The sequence below is a fragment of the Gymnodraco acuticeps genome, unplaced genomic scaffold, assembly GCF_902827175.1.
Source record: "Gymnodraco acuticeps unplaced genomic scaffold, fGymAcu1.1, whole genome shotgun sequence".
Classification (NCBI taxonomy): Eukaryota; Metazoa; Chordata; class Actinopteri; order Perciformes; family Bathydraconidae; genus Gymnodraco; species Gymnodraco acuticeps.
In genome coordinates this window covers 12,501-31,305 of record NW_022989804.1, presented here as the reverse complement: position 1 = coordinate 31,305, position 18,805 = coordinate 12,501, and the positions used below count along the sequence as shown (strand labels likewise).

General features: G+C 45.1%; 1 protein-coding gene across 1 annotated transcript in view; it reads left to right on the top strand.

Moving 5' to 3' along the window:
* LOC117553522 (carnitine O-palmitoyltransferase 1, liver isoform-like) overlaps nt 1-18,805 on the top strand; it is a gene marked incomplete at both ends in the record, with an annotated part of 50,773 nt that overhangs the window by 23,715 nt on the left and 8,253 nt on the right. Inside the window, 3 exon segments of the mRNA XM_034227505.1 lie at nt 5,367-5,555; nt 6,808-6,913; nt 10,190-10,306. Coding sequence (XP_034083396.1) covers nt 5,367-5,555; nt 6,808-6,913; nt 10,190-10,306 — 412 coding nt within the window.

Sequence of the window (18,805 nt, the reverse complement as noted above, 5' to 3'; positions counted from 1 at the left end):
AACTCTGCGGGAGACAGGTGGGAATGAGTCTCTAAACTCTGCGGGAGACAGGTGGGAATGAGTCTCTAAACTCTGCGGGAGACAGGTGGGAATGAGTCTCTAAACTCTGCGGGAGACAGGTGGGAATGAGTCTCTAAACTCTGAGTAAAAGTGACATTTGAGAAAAGAGTGAAATTTGTGAAAACAGTCCAGATTGGAGAAATGTGAGACATTTAATAATTTAGTGAACAAAGCCAGATTTGAGAAAAAAGTCAGAACTTGTAAAAGAGAAAGTCATAATTTGTTAAAATAAAAATTGTATAACAAAGGTCACATTTCAATACAACAGTATCAATCTGTACAGAGACATACCACCATCCCCAATCTACAGCAGCATGAAGGATTATAGACTGGGACCACTAGGGGGCAGCATTACATTACATTGCATTTAGCTGACGCTTTTATCCAAAGCGACTTACAATACGTGCGTTCGACCAACAAAATACAACCTTGAAGAAAACAGAATCATAAAGTACATCAGGTTTCATAGAGCCAAACATTTCAAGTGCTACTCAACTGGCTTTAGATGAGCCAGTCCTTTATTAGTATATAAGTGCTTTGTTAATAGTTCTATCGCTCGAAGTGGAGTCGAAAGAGATGATGATTTTCAGTCTGGAAGGTGTGTAAGCTTTCTGCTGTCCTGATGTCAATGGGGAGCTCATTCCACCATTTTGGAGCCAGGACAGCAAACCCACGTGTTTCTGCTGATGGGAACTTGGGTCCCCCTCGCAGCGAGGGCGCAACGAGTCGTTTGGCTGATGCAGAGCGTAGTGCACGCGCTGGGGTGTACGGTTTAACCATGTCCTGGATGTAGGAAGGGCCAGATCCATTCGCAGCATGGTACGCAAGTACCAGTGTCTTGAAGTGGATTCTAGCAGTTACCGGAAGCCAGTGGAGGGAGCGGAGGAGCGGAGTGGTGTGGGAACATTTAGGAAGGTTGAAGCAGCAGAGGACACACTGCTGATAAAAGTCAAATTTGAGAAAACATTTACATTTGAGAAAAGATAGACATTTGTGAAAGAAGTCAGAAATCTGAGAAAAAGTCAAATATATAAGAAAAAAGTCAGAATTTGAGAAAAAGTCAGAATATGTGAAAAAATACACATTTGAGAAAAATACGTTTAAAACACATTTAATTTCTACGGAGCCCTGGAGGGTTCATAGAGAGAAAAATAAATAAAACGTGGCCACGTTTTACTTTCTCGTGCGCACGCTTTAGTAACTCGTGCGCACGAGTTACTAAAGCGTGCGCACGAGTTATTAAAGCGTGCGCACGAGTTACTAAAGCGTGCGCACGAGTTACTAAAGCGTGCGCACGAGTTAATAAAGCATGGCCTCGTTTTGTGTGCGTGTGTGTGTGGGGGCATTTGTTTATGATAGTATCGTTCGTTCCGGTGCACTCCGGCAGGACTATAGCACATCGAGATTAAGATTAAACACATTTCTTTCACTTGGGAATACACTTAACTATGGGGAACCAGATTTGTTTAAAGTACTGTTCGTGGTAATTTGAAAACAAATGCCGGTGGTGTCGGATACACACGAACACGCACACAGAGCGGAGCTGAGCACACACACACACATCATGCGCCCCGGTGACAGGACATCTCCTTCATAAAACGAGGGAGAATACTCTGGTAGTTCGATGTGTGTATAGGTGTGTGTGGTTAAACGTAGCAGCCTCGATCTCTATCAGCGGTTCTAATGAAGGGAAACGCAGTGAAGTCAACAGTAAAAGGCACAGCTCTTTGCAGCTGGTGCTGCTCTTCTCAGATTCTGCTGAGTTACACGTTACTGCCTCCAGTGCCCTGTACGACGAAGCCAGTTCAACAGACCCTGGACCTGGACATGTTCGATTTACCCGGCTTAACTGACCCTAACAAACGCGATGTCGATAAGCGGTCCTACGAAGCTGGTTATCAACTCAGTAAATCAACCAGGGTTTCTCTGTCCGGCTGAGAGCGCGTTCACGTGAAAGGGACGGGGTTAGCAACATTTGACCAATCACAAACATGGAGACGCGTGCTGACAGCGCAGCGTCATACTTCATGAATGAATAGTGTAAATAGCAAATCCTGCTTCGTAGTACAGGCCACTGGTGCCGCTGAGATTTCATAAAGTGAAGGAGGTTTTCCTTCTATAAAACAGCTGTGGGCAGCAGACACTGTGAGTCACGGACAGGAATCCCTCAATTTAAATAAAACGAGGCCACGCTTTATTAACTCGTGCGCACGCTTTAGTAACTCGTGCGCACGCTTTAGTAACTTGTGCGCACGAGTTACTAAAGCGTGCGCACGAGAAAGTAAAACGTGGCCACGTTTTATTTATTTTTCTCTCTATGAACCCTCCAGGGCTCCGTACATTTCAACACATCAGAATCAATCTTCTCAGCACTCCTCAGCATGTTGTAGGATTATAGACTGTAACCACTGGGCGGCAGCAGAGTACACACTTCCCCTCCAGTATAATGACACCGCACACACACACACACACACACACACACGCACACACCCAGGTCATGTTCTGAACCACACTTTCCTATCTGAGCCCCGGGGTCAGGATATTGCGCAATCTAAAGAACAAATGGGCTCAAAGGTTAACAGCCCGATAAGCTCTGGAGAGCTTTCGGATTCAAGGCACTTCATCTCAAGGGCTGTTTGGAGGAAGCAGTGCATTGTTCACTGAAGTATAACTTGTCTTTTAAAGGAAGACGTTAGAAGCTTTTTGACGTCGTGGGATCCCAAATTCAGATCTGAACAATAGTGGATTACAGTCAGGATTTTGACTTTAAATGTCAGATTGGATATATGACTTTTGGTCAGATCTAAAAATAAATTGTGATCCGAACTCAAGGTTTTTATTTCCCCTAAGAATTCTGAGGAAAAAGTCAAATTTTAAGGAAAAAGGTTTTGAGAAAAAAAGTCAGAATTCAGTGAAGATAATTTCTGAAAAGGTTCTCAATACTGTAACCTGGAATTCTGACTTAAAGGCAGGGTAGGTAAGAATGGAGACTTCCTCACAGAGCCCCTCCTCCAACACACACGAACGCGCACATGACCAATGAGGGCACGAGATAAGTTTGTGCTCAGATGGAAGGCTGACAGGCAGGTAGGCCATCCAGTTACTTTAGCCGGCTCAGATGATTGGTCGAGCTTTTTAAAGCGCCACGGCTTCCACTGATGATATTTATATTTGATGTATTTATTGTCAAAGTATTTAATATATTCATTGCTATCGGGACGTTAAGAGCATTCCATGGAATATAACAACGTGTTTCTGAAGGGAATTACCTACCCCACCTTTAAATCTCAGAAATTAGGATCTGACCAAAGCGGATTTTTATCTTAAGAATTCTGACTTTTATAAAAAATAGCTAACTTTTGGTCAGATATCAAGCTTCTTTTACGCGTGGTCCTAAACCTCTTCCGTTCGTCTGTAATGAATTAGATATTACAGGCAGTATTTCTAGTCTCTGCAAGTTGTTTTTCACAGAGTTAGAAATGGAGACAAAATGAAGAAGGTCAGATAAAAAGGAAACTCGTATCAGGAAATAATGGCGGATATGCTTCTGTAACAAAGAGTCACCGGGAGGAGGAAAGGATGGTGTGTGGGGGAAACTTCTGAAGCAATGGAGAGTCAGGACTCAGAGAGACGAGGAGAGCTGGAGCTTTGATGGCAAACAGACGGTTTATTTGGAGCTTCGGCCGGAGAATTCACAAGACATGCCACGGGTTGACCACAGGTTGAGATGCCAAATCAATTCTGAAGAGCCCTCCTGTTACTGTAGCTCCAGGTTTGAACTAGTTCAGAGCGTAATAATCAACATTCTTCATCAGTGAGACTAAGGCCACACGAGGACGAAAACGGCTAAACGCATAGGATTAACGCAATCGCAAAAAAGCTTCCGTCCACACGCAATATTCACCGGATAGTGTCTGTCCACACGAGACCGCTCCGTTTAGCTCCAACCGCTGGAGAAGCTGCAGTACATATGCCGAGCCTGTACGTGGCGCTGTAACTTCCTCCACAAAAGCAGCGAAGAAGCATGGTTGTCATGGTTGCCCTTCTGTTTATTCTCCGCGGTGGGGGCCGAGGGAACCGGGCAGAGTTTTTCGCCAGTCAACGTGAATTAAAGTTGAAATCTTCCGACAAAATGATAAAAGTGCCGGTCAAAGGTCTTCTTTGTTATTTATTGAGCTTTAAAACAAATGAATAACGACTCTATATAATATAATAATAAAATACACGGAGCCTCTCTTTTTCCTCCCTCTCTTCGGACAGCGTCAGTGTCTGTCTCACGCAGCAGCTGATCCAGTAATGAGTGACCCGGCCGACAGTACAAATAAACATATTTATAACTAGTTTAGGTTTGAGAGGTGTCTCCGTCCTGTCAGATTAGACTTCACTCGCGTTTATGTCCATATCGAGAGAAAGATAAATAATCTGAATTCAGTGTGCAGTTTACTTTGACGCGGGGGTGAGCAGCAGAGGTGGAGAGAGGCGGGGCTATTGCCTCATCATTATCAGAAAATGATCGTATATGGCGCACACACGGAGCCGTTTGACCCCCCAGAGCGATGCGTATGCCGTTCTATCCACCTTGGGACCCGTTATCGTTTCCGCAGTCGTTTAGTGCCGTATTCGGTCGTCCTCGTGGCCGAACGGTCTATACGACACTAAACAGTAACGCAAACGACCGTTTTCGTCCTCGTGTGGCCGGGGCCTAAAGCAATATGGACCCTGAATCTAACCAGAGCTCGAGGAAACCTACGTCCCTGAACAGTACCTCATGTCAGCTTGGGCTCGGTCATAAACAACAACAATGCGCCCAAGCTGCTCCTCCTACCTTAAGAGAGATAGCAGCAATACCCCAGGCCGTAGACCCATGCCGTGGGAAAGGAGAAAATTATGAACTGTGTCAAAGGTTGAATACCAAAGCAAATTATTCCCAACAGTTGTGTTGGGAATAATTTGGAGTGTGTTAATGCTGATGGACAGGGGAGATAAACAAGGCATGTGAACACAGCAGAAAACACTCACACACTTAAGTTCACTTTTTGACAGATCACATCTTGTTTGAGTTGATAACAAATGAGTAAAAGTATGAAAAGAAATAACAAAAATGTGATCAAGTGAATGTACACGGATATATAAACAAGATTAAATATATACATTTAAATGTGCAGGAAGCAGTGTAGGTAAATAAATGCACATCCTTTCCCTTTTTTTAATGAGTGTTTTTGACCAGTTTCACATGTGCTTGTGTTTGTGTGTCTGATGATGTGTTTTCTAAGTTATCTAATAGTGTTCCTTTGTGTTTCTCTCAGGGTTCCTTGGGCTAAGATCAGAAAGCAGTATTTCAGCTCTGGGATCAATAAGCGATCTCTGGATATCATCGAGAGGTCGGCCTTCTTCGTGACGCTGGACGATGAAGAACAAGGCATGAAGGGAGACGATCCCGTGGGAAATCTGGACCGATACGCCAAGTCCATTCTGCACGGGAACTGCTACGATCGGTGAGAAATAACACAAATTGCCGTCTAGAGAAGGGGCCGCAAACGGGGATCAATATCTCTCACTGAACTCAGAAAATGCAAAATAGTAGTAAACTTTTTAGCTGCTTTGAAATCCGAAGTAACCGTGAATTGTGTAATATTTTAATCACATTAAAAACATTATTTGTTAAGGTTAAAAATATGTGAAAATGTCGACTTAACGTGTTTTTTCCCTAAGATTTCTGAGAAAAAGTCGGAATTCTGAGAAAAAATCTTGAATTCTGGGGAAATAAATCAAATGTAAGAAAACGTTTTTTAAATAAGTTGGAATTCTGATTAAAGTATTCTTACGGAAAGTGCTGCGATCGGAGAGGACGACACGTGGGAAATAACACAAATTGGCGTCTAGAGAAGGGGTCGCAAACAGGGATCAATATCTCTCACTGAACCCAGAAGAAAGCAAAACACCTTAACTTTTTTAGCTGCTTTGAAATCCGAAGTATCCAGTCATTTAAATCGCATTAAATACATTATTTGGTCAAGTTAAAATATCGACTTAACGTGTTTTTTCCCTAAGAATTCTGAGGAAAATAAATCAAAAATAAGAAAAAGTCAGATTTTTTTTTTTAGGAAAAAGTCAAATTTAACAAAAAAGACAGAATTTTTTGAAAAGAAGTTGGAATTCTGATTAAAGTATTCTTACAGAAAGTGCTACGATCGGTGAGGAACGACAAACCAAATTAACATCTAGAAAATGGATCGCAAACCAGGGATCAATATCTCTCACTGAACCCAGAAAAAGCTAAATAGTAGTAAACTTTTTAGCTGCTTTTTAATCTTTTTTTTTTTTTTTTAAATAAGTTGGAATTCTGATTTAAGTATTCTTACTGAAAGTGCTGCGATTGGTGAGGAATGACAAACAGGGAATGCAACTAATTGGCGTCTAGAGAAGGGGTCGCAAACAGGGATCAATATCTCTCACTGAACCCAGAAGAAAGCACGTTAACTTTTGAGCTGCTTTGAAATCGGAAGTCTCCAGTCATTTAAATGGCATTCAACACATTGTTTGGTGAAGTTAAAGCACGTGAAAATGTCTGAATTAACCGTTAAGTTATTTTCTAAGAATTCAGAGATTAAAGTCTGAGGTTTAACTTATTATTATTTACTGACGAACGGAGGGAGGAGGAAATGTTTGGTCTGTGGTTGAGAGACCACAACGTTTTTGTAATGCATGAAATATTTTCTCACGCGTCTCCATCTTCCTCTCCCTCAGGTGGTTCGATAAATCTTTCTCCATCGTGATCTACAAGAACGGGAAGAGTGGCCTCAACGCAGAACACTCCTGGGCCGACGCACCTACTGTGGCTCACCTGTGGGAGGTGTGTGTGTGTGTAATGACAATGCATGATCCGTTGGTGCCAAACACTTCAGAGAAATGTTTTGTATAGACCTATAATATATTGTTCAAAAAAAACAGGGGACATGTAAGATCAGACTTTATTAATATTTTTGGTTCCGTTGCGACTTGAACCGCGACCCTCCGGTTCCTCTACTTGGACTTAAAATCACACTGTACATTTTACAAATTTAATATATTATAATAGGGTTGCGTTGGCCGGGAATCGAACCCGGGTCAACTGCTTGGAAGGCAGCTATGCTCACCACCAACGCTAACGGAAAGAGGTGTGTGTGTGTGTGTGTGTGTGTGTGTGTGTGTGTGTGTGTGTGTGTGTGTGTGTGTGTGTGTGTGTGTGTGTGTGTGTGTGTGTGTGTGTGTGTGTGTGTGTGTGTGTGTGTGTGTGGTGTGTGTGTGTGTGTGTGTGTGTGTGTGTGTGTGTGTGTGTGTGTGTGTGTGTGTGTGTGTGTGTGTGTGTGTGTGTGTGTGTGTGTGTGTGTGTGTGTGTGTGTGTGTGTGTGTGTGTGTGTGTGTGTGTGTGTGTGTGTGTGTGTGTGTGTGTGTGTGTCCAAGGTTTCCTCTCTGCCACTATAGAGCGGGGTTGACGACACGCAATCCAAGACAATAAGCAGCCGAAGGTTTTCAGTCAAAAAATGTAATTTATTAACAAAAAAGTATTGACTTAAATAGTCTCAAAATAACAAATCTAAATCAATATTTCGGCGATATACTTTCTTATATAAACTATACTTTGCAGTCCAAATTGCAACACTAATCTCTGTTTACAATTTGCGGTTTAAAACCTGTTCCGCTCCCCGTCTCATCAGGTCTCCGAGCTCGCCGGCTGTCCTCAATTACCTCTCTTAAATACACACCGGAAGGTACAAGGAAACAGATCATATTTACGATATAAAATTAACAATCATTTCCTCAAAACATATTCACCATGGCAACACAAATCATTTTCCATCATTAAATCATTTATCAAATTATGAATCGAAATAATAACGTTGTGGCTCTCACACACCGGCCCCTAATTGTTGACGCAGTAGCAAAACAATTAATACATTATAATAGAGCCAAAAAACAAGCAGTTACTCAAAATGTAACTGTCACCAATATACAATCATTGTCATAGTTCATAGTCCAATGTTTGTGTTAGGTGTGTTTGCATGAGTTCAAGAGGAAAAGGGGGGGGGCATGTGTGTGTGTGATACTGGGTGTCAGAGGTTACTAGCACATGACACCTTGTGTTCAATCAACTGCTTCCAGGAGTAGACAGAGCTTGTCAATTGGTCGCTGTAAGGTGCTACCCTTGGTTTTCACCAAGACACTTCGGACAAGCCCTTTGGATCCTGACAGTGTCTTTATCACCCGGCCCAGTTGCCAGGAATTTCTTGGTGCCGTGTTATCCACGATGACGACGAGATCATTGGGGCGAAGGTTCGGTTTGGGGTTGTGCCATTTGACTCGCTGTTGCATGATTGGGAGATATTCTCTTATCCATCTCCTCCAGAAGAGATCTGCGAGGTATTGTGCCGTCTCCATCTCCTCCGTGAGTACAAGTCCTCCTTGTGAAAGAGTCCAGGTGGCAGAATCGGTTTTGTCTTTAGCAGAAGGAGGTGATTTGGCGTGAGGGGTTCGAGATCGTTTGAGTCACTTGAAACTGTAGTCAATGGTCTGTCATTCATGATGCTCTCAACTTCGCACAAAGCTGTCTGTAGAGTCTCATCATCCAATCTCTGTTCTTTTAGAACGGAACACAGAATCTTTTTTACAGGTCTGATGAGCCTCTCCCAAACTCCACCATGGTGGGCTCCATATGGCGGATTAAAAGTCCATTTTACTCCGTCCCCGAGTAATGCATTTTGAATCTTGTGTTGATTCAGGTCTTTAAGAGCAGCTCTCAGCTCTTTCTGTGCTCCCACAAAGTTTGTGCCGTTGTCGGTCCTGATGCTTGTCACCTGCCCTCTGCGACATATGAATCTGCGCAAAGCATTGATGCAGGAGTCAGTGTCCAATGAGCTCGAAACTTCCAGATGTATGGCACGACTCACAAGGCAGGTGAAGATCACTCCCCAACGTTTTACATTTGCTCTGCCTCGTTTAACCTCCAGGGGTCCAAAGAAGTCGATACCAACATGAGTAAAGGGTGGTAGATCTGGAGACACCCGATCCTCTGGGAGGTCAGCCATGTTCTGCTCTCCAACTGTGGCCAGCATTCTTCGGCAGAAAACACAGGCTCTGATTATCTTTCTGGCTGCCGAGTTAGCACGATGCAACCAGAATCTTTGATTTAGTCTTGAGAGCATGTGGCTTCTCCCCGAGTGTCCAATCTGCTGATGGATGTGGCCCAGGATCAGTTTGGATACAGTCGAGTCTCTGGGCAGGATAATGGGGTTCTTCAGATCCATTGGCATTGCTGATTTGCTTATTCGTCCTCCCACTCTTAGCATGCCTTCAACTAAGATTGGGTCCAGCTTCCTGATAGAGCTGCTTGCTCTTACTTGCCTTCCCTTCTCCAAAAGTGCAAGTTCCTGAGAGAAGTGACGTCTTTGCTCGGAGTGAAGTATTGACCTTTCAGCTTCTCTAATGTCCTCCACAGACAGATGTTGTGATCCAAATGTCAACTTTAGCTTGTTCATTTTGTCCTTTAAGGATTTCAAAAGAGTCAATATTTCGGCGATATACTTTCTTATATAAACTATACTTTGCAGTCCAAATTGCAACACTAATCTCTGTTTACAATTTGCGATCGAAAACCTGTTCCGCTCCCCGTCTCATCAGGTCTCCGAGCTCGCCGGCTGTCCTCAATTACCTCTCTTAAATACACACCGGAAGGTACAAGGAAACAGATCATATTTACGATATAAAATTAACAATCATTTCCTCAAAACATATTCACCATGGCAACACAAATCATTTTCCATCATTAAATCATTTATCAAATTATGAATCGAAATAATGTGTGTGTGTGTGTGTGTGTGTGTGTGTGTGTGTGTGTGTGTGTGTGTGTGTGTGTGTGTGTGTGTGTGTGTGTGTGTGTGTGTGTGTGTGTGTGTGTGTGTGTGTGTGTGTGTGTGTGTGTGTGTGTGTGTGTGTGTGTGTGTGTGTGTGTGTGTGTGTGTGTGTGTGTTTTCTAGCCTGTATTATCAGAATACCTTTATTCGTCCCACAGAGGGGACATTTACATTTGTTACAGCAAAAAAAGCTTAATGTTAATTGTGTGTGTGTTAATATGTGTGTGTGTGTGTTGCAGTACACTCTGGCCACCGATGCCTTCCAGCTGGGATACACTGAGGACGGACACTGTAAAGGAGACGTGGACCGATCGCTTCCCCTCCCTCAGAAACTGACCTGGGACATTCCCTCAGAGGTAAACACACACACACACACACACACACACACACACACACACACACACCCTTCATTGTCAAACATACTTACTTTTACTTTCAGTATGTACTGCAGCTGCCCTTACAAAGCATACAAAATACCCACTAATTTGCCAGTTAGTGTGCCAGAAAAGTGGACGTATGTATTTCTGTGTTGGTCCCTGAAGGCAGCATCTCCCTGGTCCAATGGGATTCCTCCATATCAGGGGTTTTCAAAGTGTGGGAAGGTGAGCCTCCCCTCAGAGAACATAAGAACAGCCGCGCCCCCCCTCCCAATAATTATTATTATTAGTGTTGTTGTTGCTATAATGCAGGGGTATTATGATCCAGTGGAAAGCCCTTACCTGCTGGTTCAATCAAAGTGGTTCCTTTCTGTTGGCTGGGCAGTGTAGTTTCACACACCGTCTGATTTGACAAAGAAAACATATATTTACACACGTAAGGTCATCATCTTAACAGTTTGTTTTGCTCATCGACTCGTCCGTGAGCAGAGCATCAAGTTGCCTATAACAGCTGAATGCAGCGATTACCATGTTGTTCAGCAACACGCCTCGCAGACTGATTGAGATCAAAGCTTTAGTGCGTTTTGATTCGATGCTGAGTGCAGCCAACCTGACAGGCTCTTCTCTGTCAGTGGAGACCGCACCTCATCCCTTCCTTCTACTTGGGTCAGAATGCGCCGTCCCGTTCAAATGAAATCGCCGCCAATCACATTTCCTCGCTCGCGCCAGGGCTGAGGGGTCACAAGGCTCGCGTCTTGTGCTGCATTCACTTGCACTCGGACATTAGAGACTTCCTCTCATCAATGTCCGATGAGCCACAACTTTTATTTCAAAACAAAGCTGCCAACTGGGGCGGCAGCTGGGGCGGCAAGACTATTTTTACGGTAGATCCGCTCCTGCTTGACCGGCACTTGCTTTTGATCAAAGTCAATGCAGAAAACCCGCACTCACACAGGTAGGAGGAGGTGAAGGGAATGAGCACTCACACAGGTAGGTGGAGGGGAAGGGAATGAGCACTCACACAGGTAGGTGGAGGGGAAGGGAATGAGCACTCACACAGGTAGGTGGAGGGGAAGGGAGTGAGCACTCACACAGGTAGGTGGAGGGGAAGGGAATGAGCACTCACACAGGTAGGAGGAGGGGAAGGGAGTGAGCACTCACACAGGTAGGTGGAGGGGAAGGGAGTGAGCACTCACACAGGTAGGAAGAGGTGAAGGGAGTGAGCACTCACACAGGTAGGTGGAGGGGAAGGGAGTGAGCACTCACACAGGTAGGTGGAGGGGAAGGGAATGAGCACTCACACAGGTAGGTGGAGGGGAAGGGAGTGAGCACTCACACAGGTAGGTGGAGGGGAAGGGAATGAGCACTCACACAGGTAGGAAGAGGTGAAGGGAATGAGCACTCACACAGGTAGGTGGAGGGGAAGGGAATGAGCACTCACACAGGTAGGAAGAGGTGAAGGGAATGAGCACTCACACAGGTAGGTGGAGGGGAAGGGAATGAGCACTCACACAGGTAGGTGGAGGTGAAGGGAATGAGCACTCTCACAGGTAGGTGGAGGTGAAGGGAATGAGCACTCTCACAGGTAGGAAGAGGTGAAGGGAATGAGCACTCACACAGGTAGGTGGAGGGGAAGGGAATGAGCACTCACACAGGTAGGTGGAGGGGAAGGGAATGAGCACTCACACAGGTAGGTGGAGGGGAAGGGAATGAGCACTCACACAGGTAGGTGGAGGGGAAGGGAATGAGCACTCACACAGGTAGGTGGAGGGGAAGGGAATGAGCACTCTCACAGGTAGGTGGAGGGGAAGGGAATGAGCACTCACACAGGTAGGAAGAGGTGAAGGGAATGAGCACTCACACAGGTAGGAAGAGGTGAAGGGAATGAGCACTCTCACAGGTAGGTGGAGGGGAAGGGAATGAGCACTCACACAGGTAGGTGGAGGGGAAGGGAATGAGCACTCACACAGGTAGGTGGAGGGGAAGGGAATGAGCACTCACACAGGTAGGAAGAGGTGAAGGGAATGAGCACTCACACAGGTAGGAAGAGGTGAAGGGAATGAGCACTCACACAGGTAGGTGGAGGGGAAGGGAATGAGCACTCACACAGGTAGGTGGAGGGGAAGGGAATGAGCACTCACACAGGTAGGAGGAAGGGAACGAGAACTCTCACAGGTAGGAAGAGGTGAAGGGAATGAGTACTCACACAGGTAGGAAGAGGTGAAGGGAATGAGCACTCACACAGGTAGGTGGAGGGGAAGGGAATGAGAACTCACACAGGTAGGTGGAGGTGAAGGGAATGAGCACTCACACAGGTAGGTGAAGGGAATGAGCACTCTCACAGGTAGGAAGAGGTGAAGGGAATGAGCACTCACACAGGTAGGAGGAGGTGAAGGGAATGAGAACTCACACAGGTAGGTGGAGGTGAAGGGAATGAGCACTCACACAGGTAGGAGGAGGTGAAGGGAATGAGCACTCACACAGGTAGGAGGAGGTGAAGGGAATGAGCACTCACACAGGTAGCAGGAGGTGAAGGGAATGAGCACTCACACAGGTAGGAGGAGGTGAAGGGAATGAGCACTCACACAGGTAGGAGGAGGTGAAGGGAATGAGCACTCACACAGGTAGGAGGAGGGGAAGGGAATGAGCACTCTCACAGGTAGGAAGAGGGGAAGGGAATGAACACTCACAGGTAGGAGGAGGTGAAGGGAATGAGCACTCTCACAGGTAGGAAGAGGGGAAGGGAATGAACACTCACAGGTAGGAGGAGGTGAAGGGAATGAGCACTCTCACAGGTAGGGGGAGGTGAAGGGAATGAGCACTCTCACAGGTAGGTGGAGGTGAAGGGAATGAGCACTCACACAGGTAGGAGGAGGTGAAGGGAATGAGCACTCACACAGGTAGGTGGAGGTGAAGGGAATGAGCACTTTTACAGCCTTTTAGGCGAGGTGGGGGACTCGGTCTCCACAGACAGCCAAAAGTGTGGAAGTGACGTTTTCTGCCAGACGCTGTCTCCTCTCTCACGTTAGGTAACTTCACTACAAATGGATCCTTGTTGCCGCTCGCATAAAGTTAGCTGAAGGTAACTAGCTAGATTTCACTGTTTCTCGTTCTTTTCTTCTCACGCTGCGCCTCCCCTGAAGCTCTCTGGCGCCCCCCAGGGGAGGCACGCCTCACACTTTGAAAACCGCTGCTCGATATGATGTTGGATACAAAATCACCACATATTAACACCACTTCACGTCACCACTGCTAAGCTAAAGGAGGATAATGTTGGGCTATAAAGGAACTACAGCACGGTCACATGACTTCACGTCACCACCGCTAAGCTAAAGGAGGCTAATGTTGGGCTATATAGGAACTACAGCACGGTCACATGACTTCACATCACCATCGCTAAGCTAAAGGTGGCTAATGTTGGGCTATAAAGGAACTACAGCACGGTCACATGACTTCACGTCACCACCGCTAAGCTAAAGGTGGCTAATGTTGGGCTATAAAGGATCTATAGCACGGTCACATGACTTCACGTCACCACCGCTAAGCTAAAGGAGGCTAATGTTGGGCTATAAAGGAACTACAGCACGGTCACATGACTTCACGTCACCACCGCTAAGCTAAAGGTGGCTAATGTTGGGCTATAAAGGATCTATAGCACGGTCACATGACTTCACGTCACCACCGCTAAGCTAAAGGAGGCTAATGTTGGGCTATATTATAGGAACTACAGCACGGTCACATGATAAAGAGCACAAAAGACATATCTGTTATGTCCTCCATAGTAGAACTTTATGTAAGCCTACACATTTAGGAACAGAGATGGGGTTCTGCCCAAAATCGAGCAACATAAAAGTAACGTAAAAGTAACGAATAACGTAAAAAGTTACTTTCCTTGGAGGGTAACTAAGTAAAATAAGGGATTACTTTTTTAAAGAAGTAACGAGTAACGAGCAAACACTACTTTTTAAAAGTAACTTCCCCAACACTGTCAAAATGTGAGATGTTCTTACCTTTCTCTGCTTATATGCATTAAGAGTAGGGCTGCACGATATTGGAAAACACTGACATTGCGATAGATATTGCGATATGAAAACATACAGGAATTGAAGAAAAGACCGTTTCTTTTTTTTTCCGCAAACCATCCTTTCTTGAACTTTAATGATACAATTGGTATTTTTTTAACTATATTTAACCGGATCAAGGATTTTAGACACGGACGTCTGGATCTTCAGTTATCAGAGCAACGAGCTGAGCTAGCTCGGTTAGCAGCGCCGAACTGGAGAAACACATGAAACCACTTTATTCAGTGTTTCTACCTTTAATCACCGTCCGTTTGCTCTGGAGATCTGATGGTGATTGGTTTGCTGTCACTCACTCAGGAACCCCTGACATGAGAGCCGCGCAAGTTTTCCTTTTGTAGCAAGCAGCAAAATAAATGTAACATGACGTGTTTGAGTTAATTTGCCTACTTAATATCACAAGTCCTAAAAAAAAAGAAATTATACTTTTTTTTCTACGTCCACGCGATGTGAATATCGCGCATATCGCGATTATCGTCACAACACGATATATCGTGCAGCCCTAATTAAGAGTGAATATATTTTATTAGTTGTAGTTTGTAGAATACATAGAAGTTGCTTTTACTGTTTGTAATGTGTAAATTATATATTAACCACCCTAAATCTTGCATTAAACTTATACTGAAATAGTTGAATTTAGTCTACCTATGCTGTAAAATGTATTATCTCTTGGATTTACACACGGCATCTATTGCACGTCTGTCCGTCCTGGGAGAGGGATCCCTCCTCTGTTGCTCTCCCTGAGGTTTCTCCCATGTTCCCTTTAAACTGTGGGGTTTCTCCGGAAGTGTTTCCTTGTACGATGTGAGGGTCTAAGGACAGAGGGTCTGAGGACAGAGGGTCTGAGGACAGAGGGTCTGAGGACAGAGGGTCTGAGGACAGAGGGTCTGAGGACAGAGGGTCTGAGGACAGAGGGTCTGAGGTCAGAGGGTCTGAGGACAGAGGGTCTGAGGTCTGAGGTCAGAGGGTCTGAGGACAGAGGGTCTGAGGTCAGAGGGTCTGAGGACAGAGGGTCTGAGGACAGAGGGTCTGAGGACAGAGGGTCTGAGGACAGAGGGTCTGAGGACAGAGGGTCTGAGGTCAGAGGGTCTGAGGTCAGAGGGTCTGAGGTCAGAGGGTCTGAGGTCAGAGGGTCTGAGGACAGAGGGTCTGAGGACAGAGGGTCTGAGGACAGAGGGTCTGAGGACAGAGGGTCTGAGGACAGAGGGTCTGAGGTAGGGCTGTCCCGAATAATATTTTTCGGGCTCTGGATATTCGGTAGTAATCAGCAGCGGATATTCGGCCCGCGCAGGGGGGGGGGGGTGCTTGGTAATCAGCGAACCGCTTCAACGCGTGTATTTCGGTGTATTCACGGCATTCTTTTTGTTGTTCTACAGTATTGTTGTTTATAGTTATTTGTTAATGTAACCCAATTTGTGTTCTTTGAAATTGAAAAGGATATCGCATTGTGTGTTACTTTCGTTGCAGTTGTGTCTTAAGTGTAATTTGGCTTGGCTTCCTATGTATGGACATGCTTTTATTTTGAAGGAGAGTTAGCGCTGTTGACAGGAAGTTGTTGTTGCTATGGAAACAACGTGACGGAGATTAACGGAGAAAAAGTAATATCTACATATAAAGACGGAGAAAGTAAACGATAACGTTTATGGTTAACTGTTAGCACCCCCCGAAGAGGCACAAGCTCTTACGTTGATATTGGAGATTTCAATCAATTAAAAAAAAAAAAAAAACGAATATCCGAATAAAGAAATTGAAACCCGAATAGGACTCCAACGAATATTCGGATGCAGCCCTACATTTGTCTCAGTGGACTTCACAGTTTGTACAGAGTATCAGTATGACAATACGACACCCTCTGTCCTTAGACCCTCTGTCCTTAGACCCTCTGTCCTTAGACCCTCTGTCCTCAGACCCTCTGTCCTTAGACCCTCTGTCCTTAGACCCTCACATCGTACAAGGAAACACTTCCAGAGAAAACCCAAAGTTTAAAGGGAAAAAAAGCTTGTTTTCAATAAGTATATAAATGGTCCAAAGAGGTTGTATTCTACAGTCTGCCTGAATGTAATCATGGCGTAGGTGTGTCGTGTGATTCTGTAGTTTATTGATGGCATCCCGTTGGGTTTGACGTCATCTGAACAGGACATCGCACGCTCACTGCTTGATAGCGCTCCGTTTACGCCGGTTGTTAAACAACATCGTTATGGGGAAATGCAAGTCTGCGTCCAAATGGTTGGAAGATACGGAGGAAGGACATCAATACTGTATATAGTGAATGTGAGGTAAAGTGTGTTGCCAAGGTAACCGGTTAAAACTCGAAGTGGCGATGAGGTCTTAGAGTGTATGGAAAGGGTCTTAAGAAAGGTCTTCAAAGGTCTTCCATGTGACCTCAGGAGTCCTGCACACACCCTGTTGAGGGAAAGTTCTGGAGTTATAAGAAGTATATTTTTCCCGATGTGTTTTAGTGGCGATGGATAACGAGAGTTTTGGTTGAGTTGTGAGTCCATCCAGTTATGATTAAATCTGGCAGAACGTGTTCTCGTGGTTTCACAGATTTCACACCCTCTGCTTCACAGGCATAACCCTGGAACCAGCTCTTTGGGTTTCACCGCTCTCTGGGGTGTGGAAGCGGCAAGAACCAGTGAGTGCTTTCAGAGTTGTGTACTGACAAGTGAAAAGATCATTAAAGCTGCAGCAGAGAACTCTATGCCTCATATTTCCTGCTTTTCGCCAATTGATGTCATATTGGAGTGAGCTTTTTCGGGATGTGGCGATATGTGAATGGGCATATTGCAATGCTTACCATAACTTAACTATTTTTGATATTTGAATTCATGTAATTTCATGCAAAAATGGCAAAGAAAAGGTTTCTAAGCGTCTTGAATCTTTCCTGCTTTTTCTCCGTTTTGCATCCTTTAAAATATTTATTTGCATTTCCGTCTGCAAAGTTCACTCGACTTTAGTGTTGCAAGCTTTGCACTTTAGTCTCGTGGCTCCATTCGTTTTTACGAGATAATATCTTACTCATAAGTCATTGCTGTAAGAGATTACATCAATGTTATAAAACACTTGGAGGTCTATTCAATTGGTAATCCCTGAATAATGTCCTCTGGGATTCTTCAGGAGCAACTCATCGTTTTCTAAATGATACCCTCTCAAAAACGTGTTTTTATTTTATTGGGAGTTTAGATAAGAAAATAAAGCACGACTGCAGCGTCACACAGTTCATTGAAGTGTGTGTGTGTGTGTGTGTGTGTGTGTGTGTGTGTGTGTGTGTGTGTGTGTGTGTGTGTGTGTGTGTGTGTGTGTGTGTGTGTGTGTGTGTGTGTGTGTGTGTGTGTGTGTGTGTGTGTGTGTGTGTGTGTGTGTGTGTGTGTGTGTGTGTGTGTGTGTGTGTGTGTGTGTCAACAAAAGTCCCCCAAAGAGTGATGCAACATTTCCTGTTCAGCTGCAGAGCATTAAACTACCGCTTTTTATTTATATATTATATTTTTAAAGAGTTTATAAAGTTGGATGTTTGCAGTGAAGTGTCTCTATGTATTATTGAATCAGTGATATGGCCTGTTAGCCTCTCCCTGGAGAGGCGGGACCCCCTGCTGATTAGAGTCTGAGCTCAGAGGAGAGGCGGGACCCCCTGCTGATTAGAGTCTGAGCTCAGAGGAGAGGCGGGACCCCCTGCTGATTAGAGCGAGCTACCCGCTGCAGTGGAAAGAGTGCAGGTAAATTCAAAAACATCCAACTGATGAGGAAACGGATCAATAACACCTTTAACTAACGTGAGTCGCATGCTGTTGACTGTTCACCCTCATGTTGCAGCGAGTGATAAGGAGGCAGAGTGTGTGTGTTGTTGCAGCGAGTGATAAGGAGGCAGAGAGTGTGTGTGTTGTTGCAGCGAGTGATAAGGAGGCAGAGTGTGTGTGTTGTTGCAGCGAGTGATAAGGAGGCAGAGTGTGTGTGTTGTTGCAGCGAGTGATAAGGAGGCAGAGTGTGTGTGTTGTTGCAGCGAGTGATAAGGAGGCAGAGAGTGTGTGTGTTGTTGCAGCGAGTGATAAGGAGGCAGAGTGTGTGTGTTGTTGCAGCGAGTGATAAGGAGGCAGAGTGTGTGTGTTGTTGCAGCGAGTGATAAGGAGGCAGAGTGTGTGTGTGTTGTTGCAGCGAGTGATAAGGAGGCAGAGAGTGTGTGTGTTGTTGCAGCGAGTGATAAGAAGGCAGAGAGTGTGTGTGTTGTTGCAGCGAGTGATAAGGAGGCAGAGAGTGTGTGTGTTGTTGCAGCGAGTGATAAGGAGGCAGATAGTGTGTGTGTTGTTGCAGCGAGTGATAAGGAGGCAGAGAGTGTGTGTTGTTGCAGCGAGTGATAAGAAGGCAGATAGTGTGTGTGTTGTTGCAGCGAGTGATAAGGAGGCAG